At 48.8% G+C, this 18,102-nt stretch overlaps 2 protein-coding genes across 2 annotated transcripts in view; one reads left to right on the top strand and one right to left on the bottom strand.

Moving 5' to 3' along the window:
• Positions 1-6,966, bottom strand: part of SZT2 (SZT2 subunit of KICSTOR complex) — a 51,461-nt gene extending 44,495 nt beyond the window's left edge. The window contains 8 exon segments of the mRNA XM_050306760.1: positions 746-956; positions 1,133-1,239; positions 1,684-1,843; positions 3,833-3,964; positions 5,775-5,945; positions 6,283-6,456; positions 6,583-6,708; positions 6,931-6,966. Coding sequence (XP_050162717.1) covers positions 746-956; positions 1,133-1,239; positions 1,684-1,843; positions 3,833-3,964; positions 5,775-5,945; positions 6,283-6,456; positions 6,583-6,708; positions 6,931-6,960 — 1,111 coding nt within the window. The 5' untranslated portion in view covers positions 6,961-6,966.
• A 37-nt stretch (positions 6,967-7,003) lies between these two features.
• MED8 (mediator complex subunit 8) lies at positions 7,004-16,284 on the top strand. Its single transcript, XM_050307063.1, has 7 exons — positions 7,004-7,067; positions 9,845-9,963; positions 10,503-10,647; positions 11,026-11,166; positions 11,577-11,658; positions 12,548-12,796; positions 15,814-16,284. The coding sequence occupies exons 1-7, from the start codon at positions 7,062-7,064 to the stop codon at positions 15,876-15,878; spliced, it is 807 nt and encodes a 268-aa protein (XP_050163020.1). The 5' UTR covers positions 7,004-7,061; the 3' UTR covers positions 15,879-16,284.
• The last annotated feature ends 1,818 nt before the right edge of the window (positions 16,285-18,102 follow it).

The raw sequence follows: 18,102 nt of genomic DNA, 5'->3' as shown, positions 1-18,102 counted from the left end.
CGGCACAGCTGTTGCAACAGTTCCACGGCAGGCTTTTGGGCTTCACCAATTTCCCCGGAAAACCTGAATTCCCAGGTGCTTTCTAAAAGCTATCAGGATGCGGGAGCCTTGAGCTTAAACCCTTAACAGCTGATCTTTTTAAGATTCAACATTTCCGAGTCCCAGGCCAGCTCTCTTCAAACTTACCACTGTGTGTGGCTTCTGCTGCCAAGTTACAGAAGGCGCAGATGGCACCAGCACAGCGCCAGGGCACGAGAGGGCGTTTCCATGTTTTACTGGTAACTAAACTAATGTGTCCTGGCACACTCCCAGTCAGTCACAAAATAAGAAAAACCAAGAGAGGTATTTGGGATGGTTCTCAGGGGCCTAGTTTTTCAATCTCAGCTGACGTCTGCAAGCCCAGCTAGGACGAGCTCTCCAGAATGTCCCCACCTGAGAGCTAACCAGCGTTCAAGGAAGGGCAGGTGAGAGCTTCTGACCCCCTCCACGTTCCAACACAGTGAGCCTAACTGCAGATTGCTGAGCCAAGACCACAGAGAGGGGAATGGTGGTCCCTCCCAATCCCTGGAACCAGGAGGGGAGTCACAGATCAGGCTGTGTGACCAATTGTGCCCAGAGCCTTCAGAAGGCACCGCCCAGAGGGGACAAGGGAGAGTATCAGCATAACCAAGCCTGGGGGAGTCACCCCAAAGAGAGGTGCTGTAAGACATCCAGCTGCTGGAAGGAGGACATGCACGTTCCTCACCACAGTAATATTCTGGATTCAGAGACTCCCCAGTACGCAGAAAGGAGTACAGCAGAAATGCCTTGTGATACACATTCAGATCCAGGCTCAGGGGATCCAGCTCAGGGCACGTGGAGAGGTAAGCACCAAAAGTGGCCATGGCGATGAATTTCATCAGTTCCACGTTGGGAACATGGCCAAAGCTGCAATCATACGAGTAGACACCGCCCACCTGCAGGATGGAAAAAGAAGACACCTGAGAGAGTGCAGCAGTGCCCAGGACAAGGCAGAGGGGTGGTAAGGGACTCAAACAGGCAGAGAAGGCCCCTCTTCCCCTCTGGAAGTGAATGCCACCACCACCAACCTACCTGCCTCCCTCTGCCCCACTCTGCCAGGTACCAGACATACCTGCACAAAGGAACAGGCCACTGTGCCACTGCGCAGCTGGTTGAGCAGAGTCTCGCACACAGCCACGTCGGGGACACTGGTCACACCGTCCGTAATGATGATTATACCTGGGAACGAGGCAGCACTTAGTGCATCTTCCATCTCAAGCAGCTATCAAATCTCCCAGTATACCCATCAGGGAGAAAGTTTTAGGCAGGGCAAAAGCAGAAGGGAAATCCCAAGCATGGTTCAGAGCTTCCAAGCCGTTACGGAGCTGGCAAACATCTTGACTACGTACAGCAAAGCACTCGGCTCTGCGTGTCCTGAGCAACAGTCACAGCTGTGCTTCCTCACAAACTCCCCAATGCTGACACATAGCACATTGTTGTCCTCCCTATTCCCACCATCACAACTTGCCCACAGCATGGAGATTAAGAGCTAATGTTGAAATTTCCTCCCCAGCAGAAGGGTCCAGGCACCAGCCCTTATAAAATTAACCTCAGCCTAAGGCAGGAGGAACACAGCTCTTTGCAAACAACTGGGCAAACCTTAACCCCGAGGATGCAGCCAACCTGCACTGGAGTTGGAGGGCAGCAGCTGCAGTGCCAGGATCCCTTGCCGGACCATGCTGACCAGGCCAACATCAGCAGTGACAACAGACACGCTGGGCTTCCTCCCGGATGACTCCTGCACATCACCAGGGCTCTCTTGGCTCAGGGGTGACAAATCCATCTGGAAGAGTTAAAAAAAAACCAAAACAAACACAAGGTCCCATGGGGATGATTTCAGCCTAGCTCTAGTTCTTGCTCTTCCAAACACCCTTCAGTCTGGCAGGCCCACGGCACCACAACAGACTCCACTAGCAGCTTTAACTTCCAGGTGCTCTCAAAATCCTGGTCATTTGGGCTCGTTAGAACAGCTGGGCAAGGCTGCTTGGGGGTAGGGGACAGCATGCTCAGAGCTTTATTCTAAGCTGATTTCTCACAGAAGAGGAAATATGAGACACTTTGGAGTCACTTAGACTCTTCTGTAGAGCAAAGCAGTTCCCAGTAAAAGAGACAGTGAATACCAATTTTTTCCCCTTGTCATTTAGTAGAAGCTGCAGCTATTCAGCACCTACTTAATCTACTCTTTTCAGCCCAGAAAGGCTGGAGAAGCAGAGACAGCTGTGTCTCACCTGTGAAGCACTGCAGCAGAGGGAGCAAGGAGCCTTGTAAGGACAAAGTCTAGTGCCTATGCATTTACCTCTGCTCAAACAGCACTTGTCATGCAGTGCTGATACAAACAAATGCAGGTAGGCTTCTCCTCCACCTTCTGTGAAAAATATCCCCCAGGCAAAGCCTGAAATTTGTATAATTACACCAGTGAGGAACTTGTGTTCATAGTCCCCTCATCCCCAGAAGGCTCTGGCACTTCAAACCTGTAATAAAATATTGCTTTATTTTTACTGCTAAGATAGAATGGTCAAGACCCTCCCCTGCAAAGCTACAGGGGAGGACTGGAGCTGGGAAAAGAAAACTGGGACCAAGGAAAATTCTGTTATGCACAAATGGGAGCAGTCTGTGGCTGCGAGCAAAGAAATCTACCCATCACTTGAATTTGCCAGATACCTTGAATTCAGACACTCCTCAACAATGATACAGCTAATACAACTTCAAAAGTTAAAAAAAGTTTCAGTCCCTGCCCTTCCCCTGGGGCCTCCCACCTCCACCCCACAGCCTGTGGCAGGACTCGCCAGTCCCTCTGGCCTGCAAGAGCGTCTCTCTCCCCTATTTGCATGGAAGAAGTTATAGGGTAGTTTACCATGAGAGAAATACTGCATCAAGCAGGAATGCATACAAAGCACTGCAAAAACACCATCTGGACTCACTAGTCCAGGTATTTACTTCCTGCAGTCTTCCTTCTGTTCCAGGACTGACAGTCTTAGTAATCAAACATACAAATTTCAGCTGGAATATGAGATTTGGAGCACTCTAGATATGGAACTGCAATACGCCACCAGTAGCCTCTTGCTCGTGTGGTTTTGAGATTTTTTTCCCCTTTCTGCTCAAACTCTAATAACCAATGCTAAATAAGGACTAAATCACCTCAGACAGGCCAATAATGACTTGGACTGTAAGAAGATGAAAAGCAGTGTGGCCAGCAGGTCGAGGGACATGACCTTTAAAGGTCATTCCAACCAAAACTTTCTACGATGCTTCCATTATTTTGCTGATACACATATCCATGGTTATTAAACAGCATCTGCCACAGATTTCAAGGAGTATTAGAAACTGCACCAGTTGCTTATTCAGTTTCATGGCCAGTTTTCATCATAATAAGGAAGTATTTTCATTCATGAAATGTAACAAGGGTTAAGGGCATATTCACAGCTATTTTTAGATTAACAATATGGGCATAATCACCTCCCCCACAATCTTCTCCAGAGAGAAAGCACATCCTAGAATTTATCCCATGATGTCAGACAAGTCAGGCTGTTTTACTGCACAGTAATCTCAGGGAAAGTAAACATTCTCATCAGTCCTTCTAAACACTTACTGGTGCTGCTTTCCTCAGTGTTCAGGTCTCGTTAGTGCATCCCACAACATTATCTTACCAGCTCCTCAGCTGCTCCTTCTGCACACCCATCCTGCTGTTCCTCCTGCCACCTCCCCTCAGAGGGGCCTCAGAGCGCAGATCTCAAGGGAGCCAAGAGACCCCAAGTACCTCCGCCCTCCTTACCTGAGGTTTGGGTTCATACTGCTGCTGGAGCATCTCTGCCACTTTGTTCTCAAAGGCACACAGCTGCGTGTAAACTTGGTGCAGAAAGGCCTCGCGCTTCGTCTCATCCAGCTGACAGCCCTGGAACAGCACCTGGCCCAAGGACACGCACCGTCAGCCAGCGAGTTAAGCTTTTATAGCGCCAGCCCACGAAACGGTACACAGGAACACAGCTCTGTGTGGTGAAGTTCAGACACATCCCTGACAAAGAACAAGGTACAACACAGGCCATTTCTCTCTGCTCCTGCTCATAGCAACTGCCTCTGAGCAGTGGTGTCTCGTGGCATCTGCAATTCACTCCGCAGCAGACGCTCACGTCGCACTTTGGGAAATCTCCTTCCTGGGCAAGAAATTTCTACTTCATTTGCCTTCTTCCAAGATAAGCAGTTGTCAGGAGAAGGAAGTGATGTGGGATCCTTGCTAGAAGCCATGAACTCTGGTCTGATGTTCCTAAGGAAGGGCTTGTTTGTTCTAATCTAACTCACCTATAGACTGATTCTTATCTTCCAAAAGGAACAGCAAATCGAAATAAAGGAAAGAAAAACTTAGACTGGACATTACAAAAGAGGCTGAGTGGTGTGACAGAGTGAGCCTGCCACCACAGAAACTCCCCAAGCTGATAGGCATGACACCTGTGTTTACAGATGCCACCATTGCACAGGCCATCTCTGTCCACAACCAGGAGGCAAAGAAGACACAATGTGTAAACAAAGAACTCAGCCAGGTGGGGAGATGCTGCATGTTATCTACACTCTCTCAACCTCAACTAAGAGGGCAAGACCTCTTAGTGACATAGGAAAAGTAAATAATTAGACATAAATAAGCCTCAGAGACAGGCTTTCCTGGATGAGTGATACACACATACACCTCTACCTCCATACAAGGAACATCATTATCCAGTTGTACCCAGAGACCACAGACCGGGGCCTCATACAAAAAAAACAGAAGGAATTTCAAAGAGGTCCAAAGAAGAAAAATGTAGCCCAATATAGTGTAAATAGGGGAGGTGTCTGCAAGACTGCTGGACAAGATGACACACAAAATACCACTGGTAAATGGAGAAGTTCCTGCTACGCTTACTCTGGTAGTGCCTAAGAATGGACCAAAGTGAGGGCCACGCTCCTCAGGCCCTACACAGACCCTGGTAGAAGGTTTGGGCAGGGCAGGCTGGGGAGGGAGAGGGAGGGAACAAGCACAGACTAACAGGCTCCTCCTGTTACCACCCACTTTCTCTGGTATTAGCAAAAGAATGAAACACACCATCAGAAACGTGCAAGTAATGTGAAAATACAGTAAGGCAGAAGAGATCAAGGATGAACTTCAAAAAAAAATCACACTGGCACTATAAACCAGACTTAAATTTGTTAAACAGAGCTGCCCTGACACAAGTAAAATCTCACTGATAATCTCAGTACTGGGGCTGGCTGCTCCCTCCAGCAAGATATCAGTGCAAAGAGAACAAGGTCTGCAGGAAGGGCCAATTATTTCTGAATTAACCACTGCTATACAGCTGGAGCAGGCAGACAAGCTTTTGGGCACATGGGCTCTGTTTGGATGCTTCAAGCTAATTATAACAGGCAAAAAGAATTAATCAACAGAAATTAAAAACAACAACAAAACAACATCAACAAGCACACTTTCGACATGAGGCAAATATCCCCTGAGGCCCAATTCTAAGGCCATGCCTGCAGGCAGCGTTCCCCAGAGAAACCTCTGCTTTCTGCCCAGAAAGGAGAAGCTGCTCACACGCACTTCTGCACCACAGCAGGCCACATTCTAGTGAGACAAGCCTGCAGCATCCCAGATCACAGAGCCCAGCTGCCACACATCACACACCCCTGCTTTCCTCTGCCCTCACAGGACCCCAGAACAGCGAGCTGAGCCAAGCCCAGAGGAACCTCACCTGGTGGGACTGCAGGCCAATGATGGAGGAATATGCCTGGATGGTGACAAAGATCTCTGGCTGGTAGATAATGTCTGAACCAGGGATACGAAAGGGTCGTAACAATCCCACCAAGCATCGGGAAAGGGCATGAAACACTTCATCAAAAATTATCTCCCCCGTGGAGTCATCCTGCAGAAACAGAGAGAGGGAACAGCTTTTTTATCGTCTAGGACCTTCAGTCTCATCGCTGCTTGTCCCACCCCGCAGAGCCAACAGCAAACATCCTTCTGCAATGGCAGCTGGATTAAAGCAACAGCTCCCCTAAACAAAAATCACACACTGAGCATCCAGTGGAGAAACAGGACCTGCCATTAAGCTGCTCAGCCGGGAGCACAGCTTTCCGAGCTCCCCCCTGGGAAAAGCGACAGTTAAGGCTGACACTGAGAGCAATAAGCCTTCTCAGCAAGCAGAAGTGGGTCCAGCCTTTTAATGCAGAACATCCCAGAGAGGCAGTTTCTGCACTTACCACAATCCCCGTGGAAGGGCTCAGATCGAGCTCAATCACGAACCGGTACTGGCGGGCCAGGAAGGTGACCCGTGTGGAGGGCACCAGGAGATAGGGCCTGGGCTGGACCGGCTCGTCCGGCTGCCACCCGTTAGGGAGGATGCTGAGAACGTCAAGCTCGTTCTCCGACTTCACCTGCCAGAACAAGCAAACGGGACACGAGAGAACATCATGCCAAAGGAAGAAGCAGAGGAAGGAGCCGGGTTGGGATGCTCTGCGGGGTCCAGGTGGCGCAGCAGCAGCCCCCGGGCACCGACTCACCAGCTCGGGCTCGGGCACGGCCCGGATGACCTGGTGCAGGCGGCTCAGCACCCAGGCGAGGCGCACGTTGCGGGAGATGCGGTAGTCCTTCTTCATCAGGAGGAACACATGCCCTGCCTCCTCCACCTGCGGCGGGAGCACAGGTCACCCGGCCGTCCACCCCGCGCTGCCGCGGCCCCCGCACCGGGGCAGCCCCGCCGCGGCCCCGGGCCCCGCGCCGCCCCTGCCGAGCCCCTGCTCCCCGGCCCAGCCCAGCCCAGCCCGGCCCAGCCCAGCCCGGCTCAGCCCAGCCCAGCCCAGCCCAGCCCAGCCCCGCTGCCCGCCGAGCCCGGCCCGACCCGCTCCCACCTCCCCTCCGGGCCGCTCGGCCCCCGCCATGTCGGCGCGGCGCCGCCCCCGGAAGCGCCGCGGCTGTGCCGGGACAGCGGGGCGGGGCCGCGGCCGCCATCGCCGCTATCGCCGCTATCGGCACTGTCGCCATGCAGGTGAGGGCCGGGGAGCGGGGCTTGGGGGCTCCTCGGGGACCGGGGGACTCCGCAGGGACCCGGCGCGGCCGCGGCTGGGGCAGCCCGGGCGGGAGGCCGAGCCCGCGGTTCTTTCCCCCCGGCTGCGGGGCGGGTGTCGGTGTGTGCGGCCGTCTGAGCGCGCCGGCCCCGCTCAGCCCCCGCTGCAGCCCGGGGTGAGAGCCCTCATCGCAACAAAGGTTCCCCCTCCCCGGCTTTGCCACCAGCCGAGAGCTCGGAGCGCAAAAAGAAGTCGTGAGAGCAAAAACACGCACGCTGCTTGGTGTCATTCCGTGCAGGCTGCTGCTGGCGCATCCCTCGCGTTCAGCAGCCTGGAATGAAACTTCATGAATGGGAGAAGGGCCTGGTTGCTCTATTTTTTTTTTTTTTTTTTGAGTTGGCGGAGTTTAATGAAAATTAACAGGCTGTAAAGATCTACCTCCTTTGGTTTGTTTGAAACCGCTGCCTGCTGGCTTCGTGCGAGTCTCCTGGTTGTCCTACTGGAAAAGAAAGTTAAAATGGATTGTCCCGCAATTCCTTCTCCTATATAGGGGTTTTTACATTGTCTCTCCTTCTGCGTACCAGTCCCTTTACCATTTTTAATTGATGCATTTATGGAACTATGAATAGTCTTGATCATGCTTGTTGCCTTTATTAGTACATATTCCTACATTATCCCTTTTCAGCTGGAGGGACGAGTGACTCGTAGTATTCAAGATGCAAATGAGGCACATGCATTTATGCGGTCACATAAGGATGCTTTCCTAATAAATCCTATGGTCACTTCCTTGACTGCCTTTTGGGCCTTGGGCAGATGTTTTCACGAGTTATCCTCAGATAATCCCGAGATCCTGTTGATGAGTAACAACGTTATCAGCTCGGAGAATGTCATTGTGTACGGAAAGCCCAGCGGGGCGGGGGTGTTCCCCTTTGTTTTACCAGTCGTGATTTTTTTTTCCCCTTTGTTTTGCCGCATGCATTGCTTACATTTACCTGCTCTGAATTTCACCTTTACCTCTCAGTTGCTCCCTATCAGTAGGTCCTTCAACAACCTCTCCAATAAACTCTATCTTTACTACCTCTGGGCAATTTAGTATTGCCAACAAACTCCTTGAAGCATTCCCTGTGAGAGGCACAAGAGGCAGGCACAGCATTCCTTAGAACCACCAGTCACATTCCTTAGAACCACTGGTCAGTCTTATTGTACTGCATGCTTTGCACTGCTTACATCTGCTTCCAGCTCTTTGTGGCTTTGGGAAGAGCCTGGGAAAGAAGGAGGCTTGGAGCAGGCAATGGGATTTCCTTCATTTTCTTGAGGGCCTCTTGGATAAGCACAGGCAGCGGGCCAGGGGGAATTGTCGTGGGTGCAGGTGCCTGGCACCCCTGCAGTAAAGCACTGGCTACCAGCCCAACTTGTAGTACAGGCAGTAGTTAATCTTCTTGCACAAACACGGTGCACACAAACAGTTGTAGGCTCGTTTCTTAATTGGGCAGGAACTGACTAGTCCTGTCATAAGATGGAGGAGGGTGCCTTTGTCTCCAGGTGGGACAGCCAGCAGCATTCCCTTCCATGAACCCACTCCACGGACAGGGGGTCAAATTTTAACAGGGTTGACTCAGCCGTTATTCTAAGGTGGATAAAGTGAAGTCCAGTCAATGATTACTGACTTGTCAGAATATAAATAAAATAGAATAATATTGTGTTCTCGTGAACACGGGAGATGCCTGATAACCTCTCCTGTGAAGCTTTATTTAAACAGTGCAACAACAAACCCAATAGCAAGCGTGCCAGCAGCCTGAGTCACTCTATCTGCTTTCCCAATCGGTATTCCCTTTCTATTATTTGATTGCTTTGTCCCACCCTCCTCATGGATTATTATTGTACAGTTCTCAACTTACATGAGCAGTTCATCAGGGCTGGGACTTTAATTATATTTTGCGCAATACTGTAGCGTGAGTAAGTTAGAGTAGATAGGATTTTAGGGGGTTTTTGCAAGAGTCAAGGACATGCCTTGGTGTCTTTGACATCAGATCCCTTGCCTTGACACTTTGTCTGTCAACGTCCTCCCTCACCCGGATGGGGATATCAGTGGAAAAGATTATTTAAACAATGTAATCCAAGCAAAAGGCAGGAGGTGAGGTGTGTGTGTGGGTATGACACGAGTCTGTGTCAGGGCAGGGCCTCCCGCAGCCAGCAAGGCACAAATACAGCAGCAGCTGCCAGTTTCTTTGGCAGCTGGAGGTGGCACTTGGGCAGAAAGAGAGTAAATGAGGTAAAGAACACACACTGGAGTCTTTAGGCCATGAACCCGGTACTCACTTTGCAAAGGCTGTTCTGGATGAAGACATCACTGTGTCCACAGCTGCTGTCAGAAAAGACTGAGGGAATGCTACTCTACTTTGAGCTGAGTTGGGTTAAATGGCTCACAAAGGTGGCGTGAGCTACCTTTGGTGATTTTGCCTGATGTTGTAAAAAGCAGATGTAAGTGATGATGTCTTCACTACACCCATCTAGATCTTAAAGAGCACAGCTGGCCAAACGTTTGTCTCAGGCACAAGTCTGTTGCCTGAGTGTCCCAAGGGGAAGGGGTCAGTGTGAAACCATAGGATTCTTATCTCTGGAGTCTCTGTTTGCTTCCTCTGAAAGGGAGGCCGGCTGTAGAGCCGATTGGATTATGGATGCGTGGATGTGGATTCACAGTGCCTTGGGAGGATGTTAAGCTTTGTCCTCATCCTTTGTCTTTCTTGCCTTAATTTAGAGAGAGGAGAAGCAGCTGGAGCTGACCCTGGAGGCGCTCATCAGTCAGGTGGCTGACCTGAAGAACTCTTTGGTCAGTTTTATCTACAAGCTGGAGAACGAGTATGACCGACTCACGTGGTAAGGTGTCTCTTGGAGCTGGGGGCACTTGGTCACTGCAGCTGTTCCGATCTTGGCTCAAAGGCTTAATTAGAAACCATTAGCTTAGTGACAGTAGGTTTAAATTTGTTTTTCATATTTGTGCTGGAGGAACGACTACCTTTCTTCCACCAGAAAAACAGTTGAAATCCATTGGTTTCGTGCTGTAGAGTGATAAAGTCATCTGCAGTGACTGGAAGTTCTCAGATGAAATATCTTAGAGACCCACATGCACTGTAAAACAAGCAATGGTTCTTTCTGCATTTCTTGACCTTCTCTGGCCTTTTCTGGTTCTGATATAAACCGAGCTTTTGTGTTTTGCTAGTTCTGCTTCACCACACAGCTTGAGAGACTTGCAAGATGCCACATCTGCATAGTCAGCCCTAGGTTTTACTGCTTATTGTCTGGAGTAGACTGATTTGAGGAGTAATAGTGCTATTTCCTCACTCCTTGAATGAAGAGAGAAAAGCCACCTGTGGCATACCTTTCCATGCTTTTATCTTCCTTATTTGCTTTCCCAGGCCATCAGTTCTGGACAGCTTTGCATTGCTCTCGGGGCAGCTGAACACCTTGAATAAAGTGCTAAAGCACGAGAAGACCCCACTGCTGCGAAACCAGGTTATCATCCCCCTGGTGCTGTCTCCAGACCGCGATGAGGAGATCATGGTAAGACATGTCCCTTGGTTATCAGAAAGTGCTGGTGTATCTGCTCCAGCCTGCCACTCCTCGTGCTGGGCATTCCTCAGCTCTGGGGTGTAGAGAAAGAAAAAGCAACGAGTACTTCTGTCCCCGGGAGCTGCTTCGCTGAGGGATTTTCACCTACAAACGTGTGCACCTGGATGCACTTTACAGGAGGTGTTCTATTCATAAACACGTTGCTCTGAGTAAACAGTCACAATGCAAATTCCTAGGCAAGTTGTTGAAAACTTCCTGATGCTCCCCAGATCAAGGTTTCTGCACAGCGTGCTGGCCTTGTTCCAGCTCCATGGCCTGTGCCCTGGGCTGGAGGCAGAGGCTCTGAGTGAGGCTTGTCCACTGTTGCAGCGGCAGACGGAGGGGCGTGTGCCCGTGTTCAGCCATGAGGTGGTGCCTGACCATCTCCGGACCAAGCCCGACCCTGAGGTGGAGGAGCAGGAGAAGCAGCTGATCACTGACGCAGCTCGAATTAGCCCTGACGCAGCACAGGTAGGTAAAGAACAGTTTGATGCTTCTGCCTCTTGTCCCTAGGGCACACAATGCCCTTTAAGTCTTCTTCCTTCACCCTTCCATCTGAAAGTTATTCTTTTGCTCTGTCCTTTCCTGTCTGAGATTTCTCCAGCTGACCCTAGCTGAGGTTTGGTTTCCTCCACAGTTTCACAAGGGTATCTCCAGCTCTCTGGCTGTTCACAGGAGGTGCCATCAGACCAGTCAGAGAGGCAGAAGTTATCCCATCCCCATAGTGCCCTGTGTGCTTTAGCAGTGGGCTCCCTAAGCTCGGCTACCAAAATAGTTGGTTATTACACAGACCCTGGGAAGAGAAAGCCTGTTAATTCTCCTTGCTGATTTGTGCTGAGTTGGAGGTATCCTGGCAGTTTCTGACGGTTTTCGTTTTGCAGAAACAGATCCAAAGCCTGAACAAAATGTGCTCAAATCTGCTGGAGAAAATCAGTAAGGAGGAGCGTGAATCTGAAAGTGGAGGTATGTCACTGGGGTGGAAGTGGGGTACCAGCAGCAGGCTGCAGAGAGTGGAGGCAAAACAGGTGTAACAGACAGGCAATATGAGAATCGAGGTTGAGCAGCACAGGCAAAAGCATTTCAGAAAATGCAAGATTGGCTGTCCTGGAGCCCCCTAACTTGAGAAGGGTGCCATGTGTCCTGCTTGTGCGACCTGTGCGTGGCAGGAAGGTCATCCCAACCCTTTTCCATATCCCTCTTTGAGGAGGTGGTAACTATTTGCCAAGAAAACATCCCAATCGATTTTAATTAATAAAAATAGATGTGAAAATGCATTGCCAGTGAATGGGAAACCCCTTATCTGTGTTCTGAAGGAGACTACATCGTTGGCAGGCTCTTTTGTGATACCCTCTAGATGATGGGTGCTTGAGACTTATGGTCAACCTTTTCTAGTTGTGGTGTTCACTATTCCCAGGAGTGCTGTGCACAACTCTTAAAGGCAGTGGCATTGTTTTTATTATCTTTGACGCACACATAGTGTAAGCAAGGACCCAAGCACAGGTTCTGTCTAGTTTTTGGGATTAATCCTATAACTGGGCACATGTGTGGCAGGAAAACTTGCAGACACCATGCTGCTCATGAGCCTCCAGAAGTGATGTTGCCATTGTTGGTCTAAAACACAGTGCTTGTTAACTGCCTGAGGATTCAGCATGGAGTAGCCTTTAGTGGGAATTTCTCATGGGCATGGAGGAGTGAGCTCCCTCTATCCTCCTTCCCTGAGCAGATTATGCCCTGCTGTCAGTGAGAAAGCTCTTGGATCACCCTTGTCCCTGGATTTTGCAGCTATGCTACTTCTTAGACCTGGATTGCTAAGTCTAAAAGTAACTTCTGAAAATTACTTCTTTTTCTACAGGTTTACGACAGAACAAGCAGACTTTCAACCCTGCAGACACCAATGCACTGGTAGCAGCTGTGGCCTTTGGGAAGGGACTGTCAAACCGGAGACCCCCAGGCTCAGGGGCGTCTGTCCAGTCAGGCCAACCAGGAGCTGGTGCCATCATTGCAGGGGCTTCGGGCATCCAGCAGGTCCCAATGACAGGGGCACCAGCTCAGCAGCAGCCAATGCTGGCAGGAGTGCAGATGGCACCAGCAGGACAGCCAGGTAAAGAGGTTGCACATCTGAGATCAGTTGAAATCCATGGAGCAAGACGGACAAATGCAGATGTAGGGATTCCTTCCCAGTCACCTTGTAGGTGTAGCCAAGTATGAGTTTCCTTTCTAGCCCTAATAACATGAGTCAGGTTACAGCAGTGGAGCAATACCTGCTTAAAATTAGCTTAGGTTGAAATGGATCCCAGCCAACCAGCTTCAGCTTCTTAACTCCCACTGCAATACTATTTTAATAAGAGACTTATTAAAGGGATCAATATGGAGGGAGATCACAGTGTAGTTTTGCAGGGATCTATGGGTTTCCTGTCAAATTTAAGTTGTGGGTAGGCAACGAAGTGGAAAAGTTTGGTGGCAATGAGTTATTTAAGGCAAGAAAACCCCCCAAAGTTGTCTGTAAAAAGTCAGAAGGATTTCCTATACCAAGAGACTTTGCTTAATAGTAGTAGGTTACATTTGTATGAAACACAGAGTGAAATACATGGGTGTACAAATCAAATTGGACTGCACCTGAACTCTAACCTAGTTACTTGTATTTATGAAATACATCCATGATATGAGTTCAGTAAAGACATCAGTTGGGGCAGAAATGCAAACCAAATGTTAGCAATTGCTAGAAGAGAAACTAGAGGAACAGATGATATCTTCAGGCCACTCTGTAAATCCACTGGGCACCCACACCTGCAGTATTATGGGCGGTTCTGATGCCTTCTCTGCTATTGGCCATAGCTTTGGGCTAGGGAGAAGGAAGCCTGTAAAATCCCAAATTGTATACAGCAGGTGACTGAGGGATGATTGTTCACCGTCTCCCAGGATACAGAAGGGTTGGTGAAAGCGCACCAATGAAAATACGGGCTCGTGGACTTGGAACAAAAGGGAGATGCTTTTCTGAGTACGAAATGATTAGGCTGCAGAGCACATTGCCTAGTGTGTGATAGGTAGATATTGTTTATATGAGATGGAAAAATAAGTAAGCACGTAAATTTCTGGATGAAAAGTCATTTAACAGCTAATCTTGAAGATCCCAGCTCTGATTCCATGACCCTGAGCCCCACAGTATGTTAGAAGCAGAGGGAATATTCTGAAGAGGTATCACTGCAGGCTTGCCCTGTTCTGCTATTCCTCCTTAAAAGTCTTCTGCTGTCAGGAATGGGTTTGGCCTGGGGGACATACAGGCCTAACCCTGTGCTGTCATAATGTTAATTGCGATTTAAGATGTCAGATATCCTAATTGGTGTTTTCTTGCCTGTGTAATGACTGTTGTTCAGAAATGAAATTGAGCAATATTAATCCTAAGTTAAATATGTATTTATGTAAGATAAATTAATTTCCATTGTGATCTGAAAACAAAGAAGACCCCATAAACAGTGTATCCAGGATGCTGAGACAGTCCCTTCCATAGCCCAAGCAGAGTGCCCTGGTAACAAGAGCTCCTGTCCAGCCTGTGTTAGGGGTAAGGTCCCTTCTGATAAAAGTAGCTATAGTGGGTTTTACCAAAGGTCAGTCTCACTATTCTGCTTTTGATTGCCTTAGCTGAGGCTGAAAGAATACAAGAAAAAAGTATATCTTGACAACAGTCATTTTCTAGGGATTTTAACCCAGAGTTTTGTTTGATACCAGTGGGTGCAGCAGCCATTAATTTCTGCATTTAGTTAACAGCCATTTAATCCTGTTTGAATTACAGTGACTTCTACACTTCTACAACTTCTATAGTTGTAGACTATACAACTTCTACAACACCTATAGCAATAAGTCCCACAGCTCTATTGCATGTTTTGCTTTTAAAAGAATCCTTTTCATGTTTAAATCTTTAGCTTGATAATTTTCTTGCGTGTTTCCTTTTTACCCACATTGTGCAAAATGGCAAATAATGATTCCTCACTTACCTTCTCCATATTAGTTTTCATGTTTTGGAAATCTGTCATGTCTCCTCCCTTTGTCCATTTTTTAATTTTTTTTTTGCCCCTAGCTTTTGAGTCCTATTCTCTTTAATATGACTTCATGTGAAAATGATAACTTGGACCATCCTTGTCACTCTTACCTGCACTTTTTATGTTTGTTTCCAAGACTGGGAACACCAGAATTACTCAGTGTCCCAGATGGGGGGAATCATGCAGTCCTGTTTCTTGCTTTTGGAGTAATGTCTAACAGTATTTGTGGACTGCTTGTTAGCAGTGAAGTGATAGATCAGTGGCCTGCCCATTTGTTGCTGGCAATGGCCCACTTTGGTTATGTTTGAGAAAGTTTAATAATCTTTATTCTTTTAGGCATTTGCTTATCAAATCTTTTCTTTTCTAGTCCTGCTGCACTACAGTTTTAACTTCCAGAAGTTTTCCTTTTTTTTTTTTCTTCTGTTTTAATTCGAAGACACTGAAGGAATGTTCTTTGAATATCCCTCTGAGCTGCTCTTTAATCACTGTTTATTTTCCAGGTCATTTCAGTTTTGTCTAGCACTGTACACTTACTGTAGGCTGCTAGTAAGCTGTCTTTGAACACACTCCCAAGAGTGATTGGTATCAGCAAAGAGTAATAATGCCCAAGAGGTGGATGTGGTTACAAGAAATGAAGAGATCTCAGAGAGGCTTAGTAATTTAAATATACGCCCTGACTGTAAATAATGCTGCATGTAAGGGGATACAGGCTCTGTGTTTGCCTCTCTGAAATGGAAGTGGAGATCAGTCTGGGTTCTTCTGTGAGTGCTGCTGCCAGCAACTTCTGTGAAAATGAGTAAGTGCAATACTGGTGTAGGAGCCTCCTGACAAAGAAAGTCTTGCTTAGGGTGGAACGAGGATAGAATTTGAGGGGATAACACAGGAGTTGTCAAGATTTCTCAACAGGGAAATATAGCCAGTTTGTAGAAGACATTGATTGTGTTAGGTCAGAAGCTGGGAGATGCTGTAGCAGATAAGCCCAGACAGGGTTGTTGTGCCTCTTGCATGCTCCTGAGCAAATGTTCTCCCATATGCTGACTTTGTACTGCTTTTTCTTTTTTTTTTTTTTATCTCTTTTCAGGAAAAATGCCAAGTGGCATAAAAACAAACATCAAATCTGCCTCAATGCATCCCTACCAGAGATGAGCTGAGATGAACCAGACCCAGAGAACAGCAGTGTTGTTACTGCTGCAGCCACCCCACTTGGATTCCTTCTAGGACTGCCGAGTCCCTTTACACAGCCACACACCATAACCAGGGAGATAGGGCTTAAAGGCCCTTCCCTGGGTTTTCTTTATTGCTGGGTGGCTTGTGTGGAGCTGCTGGTGGCCACGTTTCCTGGATACAACTACATCTCTGTTCAGCGAGAGCAGAGGACTTTGGTTATGGTATTGATCCCATCTTCTCCAGGTCTGGCCTGGAGGATAACTACCCTTTCCTGATACAGAACCTGAAGAGCTGCATGGAGCACTCTGCTCCTTGTTTTTTCTTGGGCATTCAGTGTGTTCTTTCTTTACTCCCTCTTGCTGAATAAAGACCTTGTTATGCACCATCCATCTCTCAGGAACTCTCATTTCTCTTTGGGGAAACACGGAACATCTCCAACCTAAAATACACTGAAAATGCTGGATGCTGAGTGCTGGTGCTGCAGGTTTATGGGTAAAGTGTTGTAGAGTGAGTCAGCAGGGTACAAACACAAGCAGCAAACATCTCGTGCATTGAAAACCAATTCTGGCTATTCCCCAAAAAGCAAAATACTGGGAAAGACTATTACAAGGCCCACAGCAAGAAGGCAGCACTTCAGGAACAGAAGCACAGAGCTTTTGTATTCTGATACTGCAACAAATCCCAGCTGGATCTGGTTTCATTTCCATGCTTGTCTGCTGCTGTGTTTCCTATAAAGTTTCTTAGCTGCTTCAGGATCGATTCATCACTTCAGAGACTTGTTTCAATCTGCTCAGGACTGTGGCACTTCTGGATTGGCCATTTCTCTTTAGAACTGGGCACTGGGAAGCCATCCCTGTTCTGCTGTGTTCCCTTGAGCTGTAACACATAATCTGCCCAGTGAGAGATTCCTCTCAGACTAAAAGGTGAGGGTGCATGCCCATGGGGCACATCAGTACATGCATCCTATCCTGAAGGAAAACTGTCGTGCCTCTTGCTGCGCTTGCCTGGCCTTCCTTTTTGACTCGTGGTGAAAAGCCAGCACTGTGTTTTGCTCAACAGCATCTGTCAGCAATCTTCGGGTGAGGAAATCTCCACTCAGCAGATACAGCCTGCAGCTGCTCCTGCACTGCTTGCCTCTGAACTAATCAGATCCAGCGTATTTGCGGAGGCTGTGAGCCCTTCTCCCCAAACAAAACCTTCCACAAAGCTGTGACTAGGGCAGTTACCGGCCCATTTTGGTGTGCTGGCCCTTGAAAAGTGCTGAGCTGGGAAGCAGAAAGCTGAGCTGAGAGCACAAACAGCTTATAGGATGGCAAAGCCGCTCCGATAGGAATGAGCCCGGTGACGCGTCTGCAACAGCACCATCCCAGCCAGACCGATGGAATTGCTTTTTTGCTCCTAAACAAGGAGGAGGTCCCGGCTCTCTCGGAGACGCTGACTGCAGCGTGAGGGCAGAGGAGGCACAGGCTCTGGTGTGAGGGGTTTGTGCTAAAAACTGGAGCCTGCAGGGCTGTTCCCTGCGATGGGCTGAGCACCACGTGAATGGCTGTGGCCTGCTCTGTCTCACGTCCCTGCTTTGGTTGGGAAGGCAGGCAGAACGCTGTGTGTGTCAGGCGCCTGGAACTCGCCATTCGTGGCGCTTCAGCTCTAGGATGCTGCTTCCCTTCATCCCCCCCAAGACCGGCTTCCTTATAAAGCCAAAATGCCCCGGTGCAGGAGTGCCAGGGCCGGCGGCTGCCGGGGTGATTCGGGCAGCGTGGGACACAGGCACGGCATAGCTGCCTGCTGCCCACGCTAACCTGGCTCTCCCGAAAACGCCTCCAGAGGGGCCGGCCAGACCTTTCACACACTTGGACGGGAGGAAGGGAAACACAGGCAGGGTTTTTTTTTTTTCCGTAGATTATAAAGCCGGGGAGGCTGGCTGGGCTCGCCAGCGTAACTTCCTGCATGACACAGGCTGCTGTGAATTAGTTCTTGAGAAAATTGGAGCACTGCTGTTAGGAAAAAAACAGTTGATCTTGAACTGAATGTGTCTCAGCTACAGGGGCTGGTAGGTCGTTCTAAAAACTACTTTTCTTGTTGCATCTTAGATTGAGGCTGTGTTTCCTTAATTCCCTTCAAGTCAGTGAATCTTCTCAGCCAGGGGTGAGCCCCTCAGCTGCTGGTCCCAGAGAGAGAAGTCGGATATTATGATCAAGCTTTC

Source organism: Myiozetetes cayanensis, unplaced genomic scaffold (genome assembly GCF_022539395.1).
Source record: "Myiozetetes cayanensis isolate MyiCay16 unplaced genomic scaffold, myiCay2020 scf12, whole genome shotgun sequence".
In the NCBI taxonomy this organism is placed as follows: Eukaryota; Metazoa; Chordata; class Aves; order Passeriformes; family Tyrannidae; genus Myiozetetes; species Myiozetetes cayanensis.
This window is presented reverse-complemented; position numbering and strand designations above follow the sequence as displayed.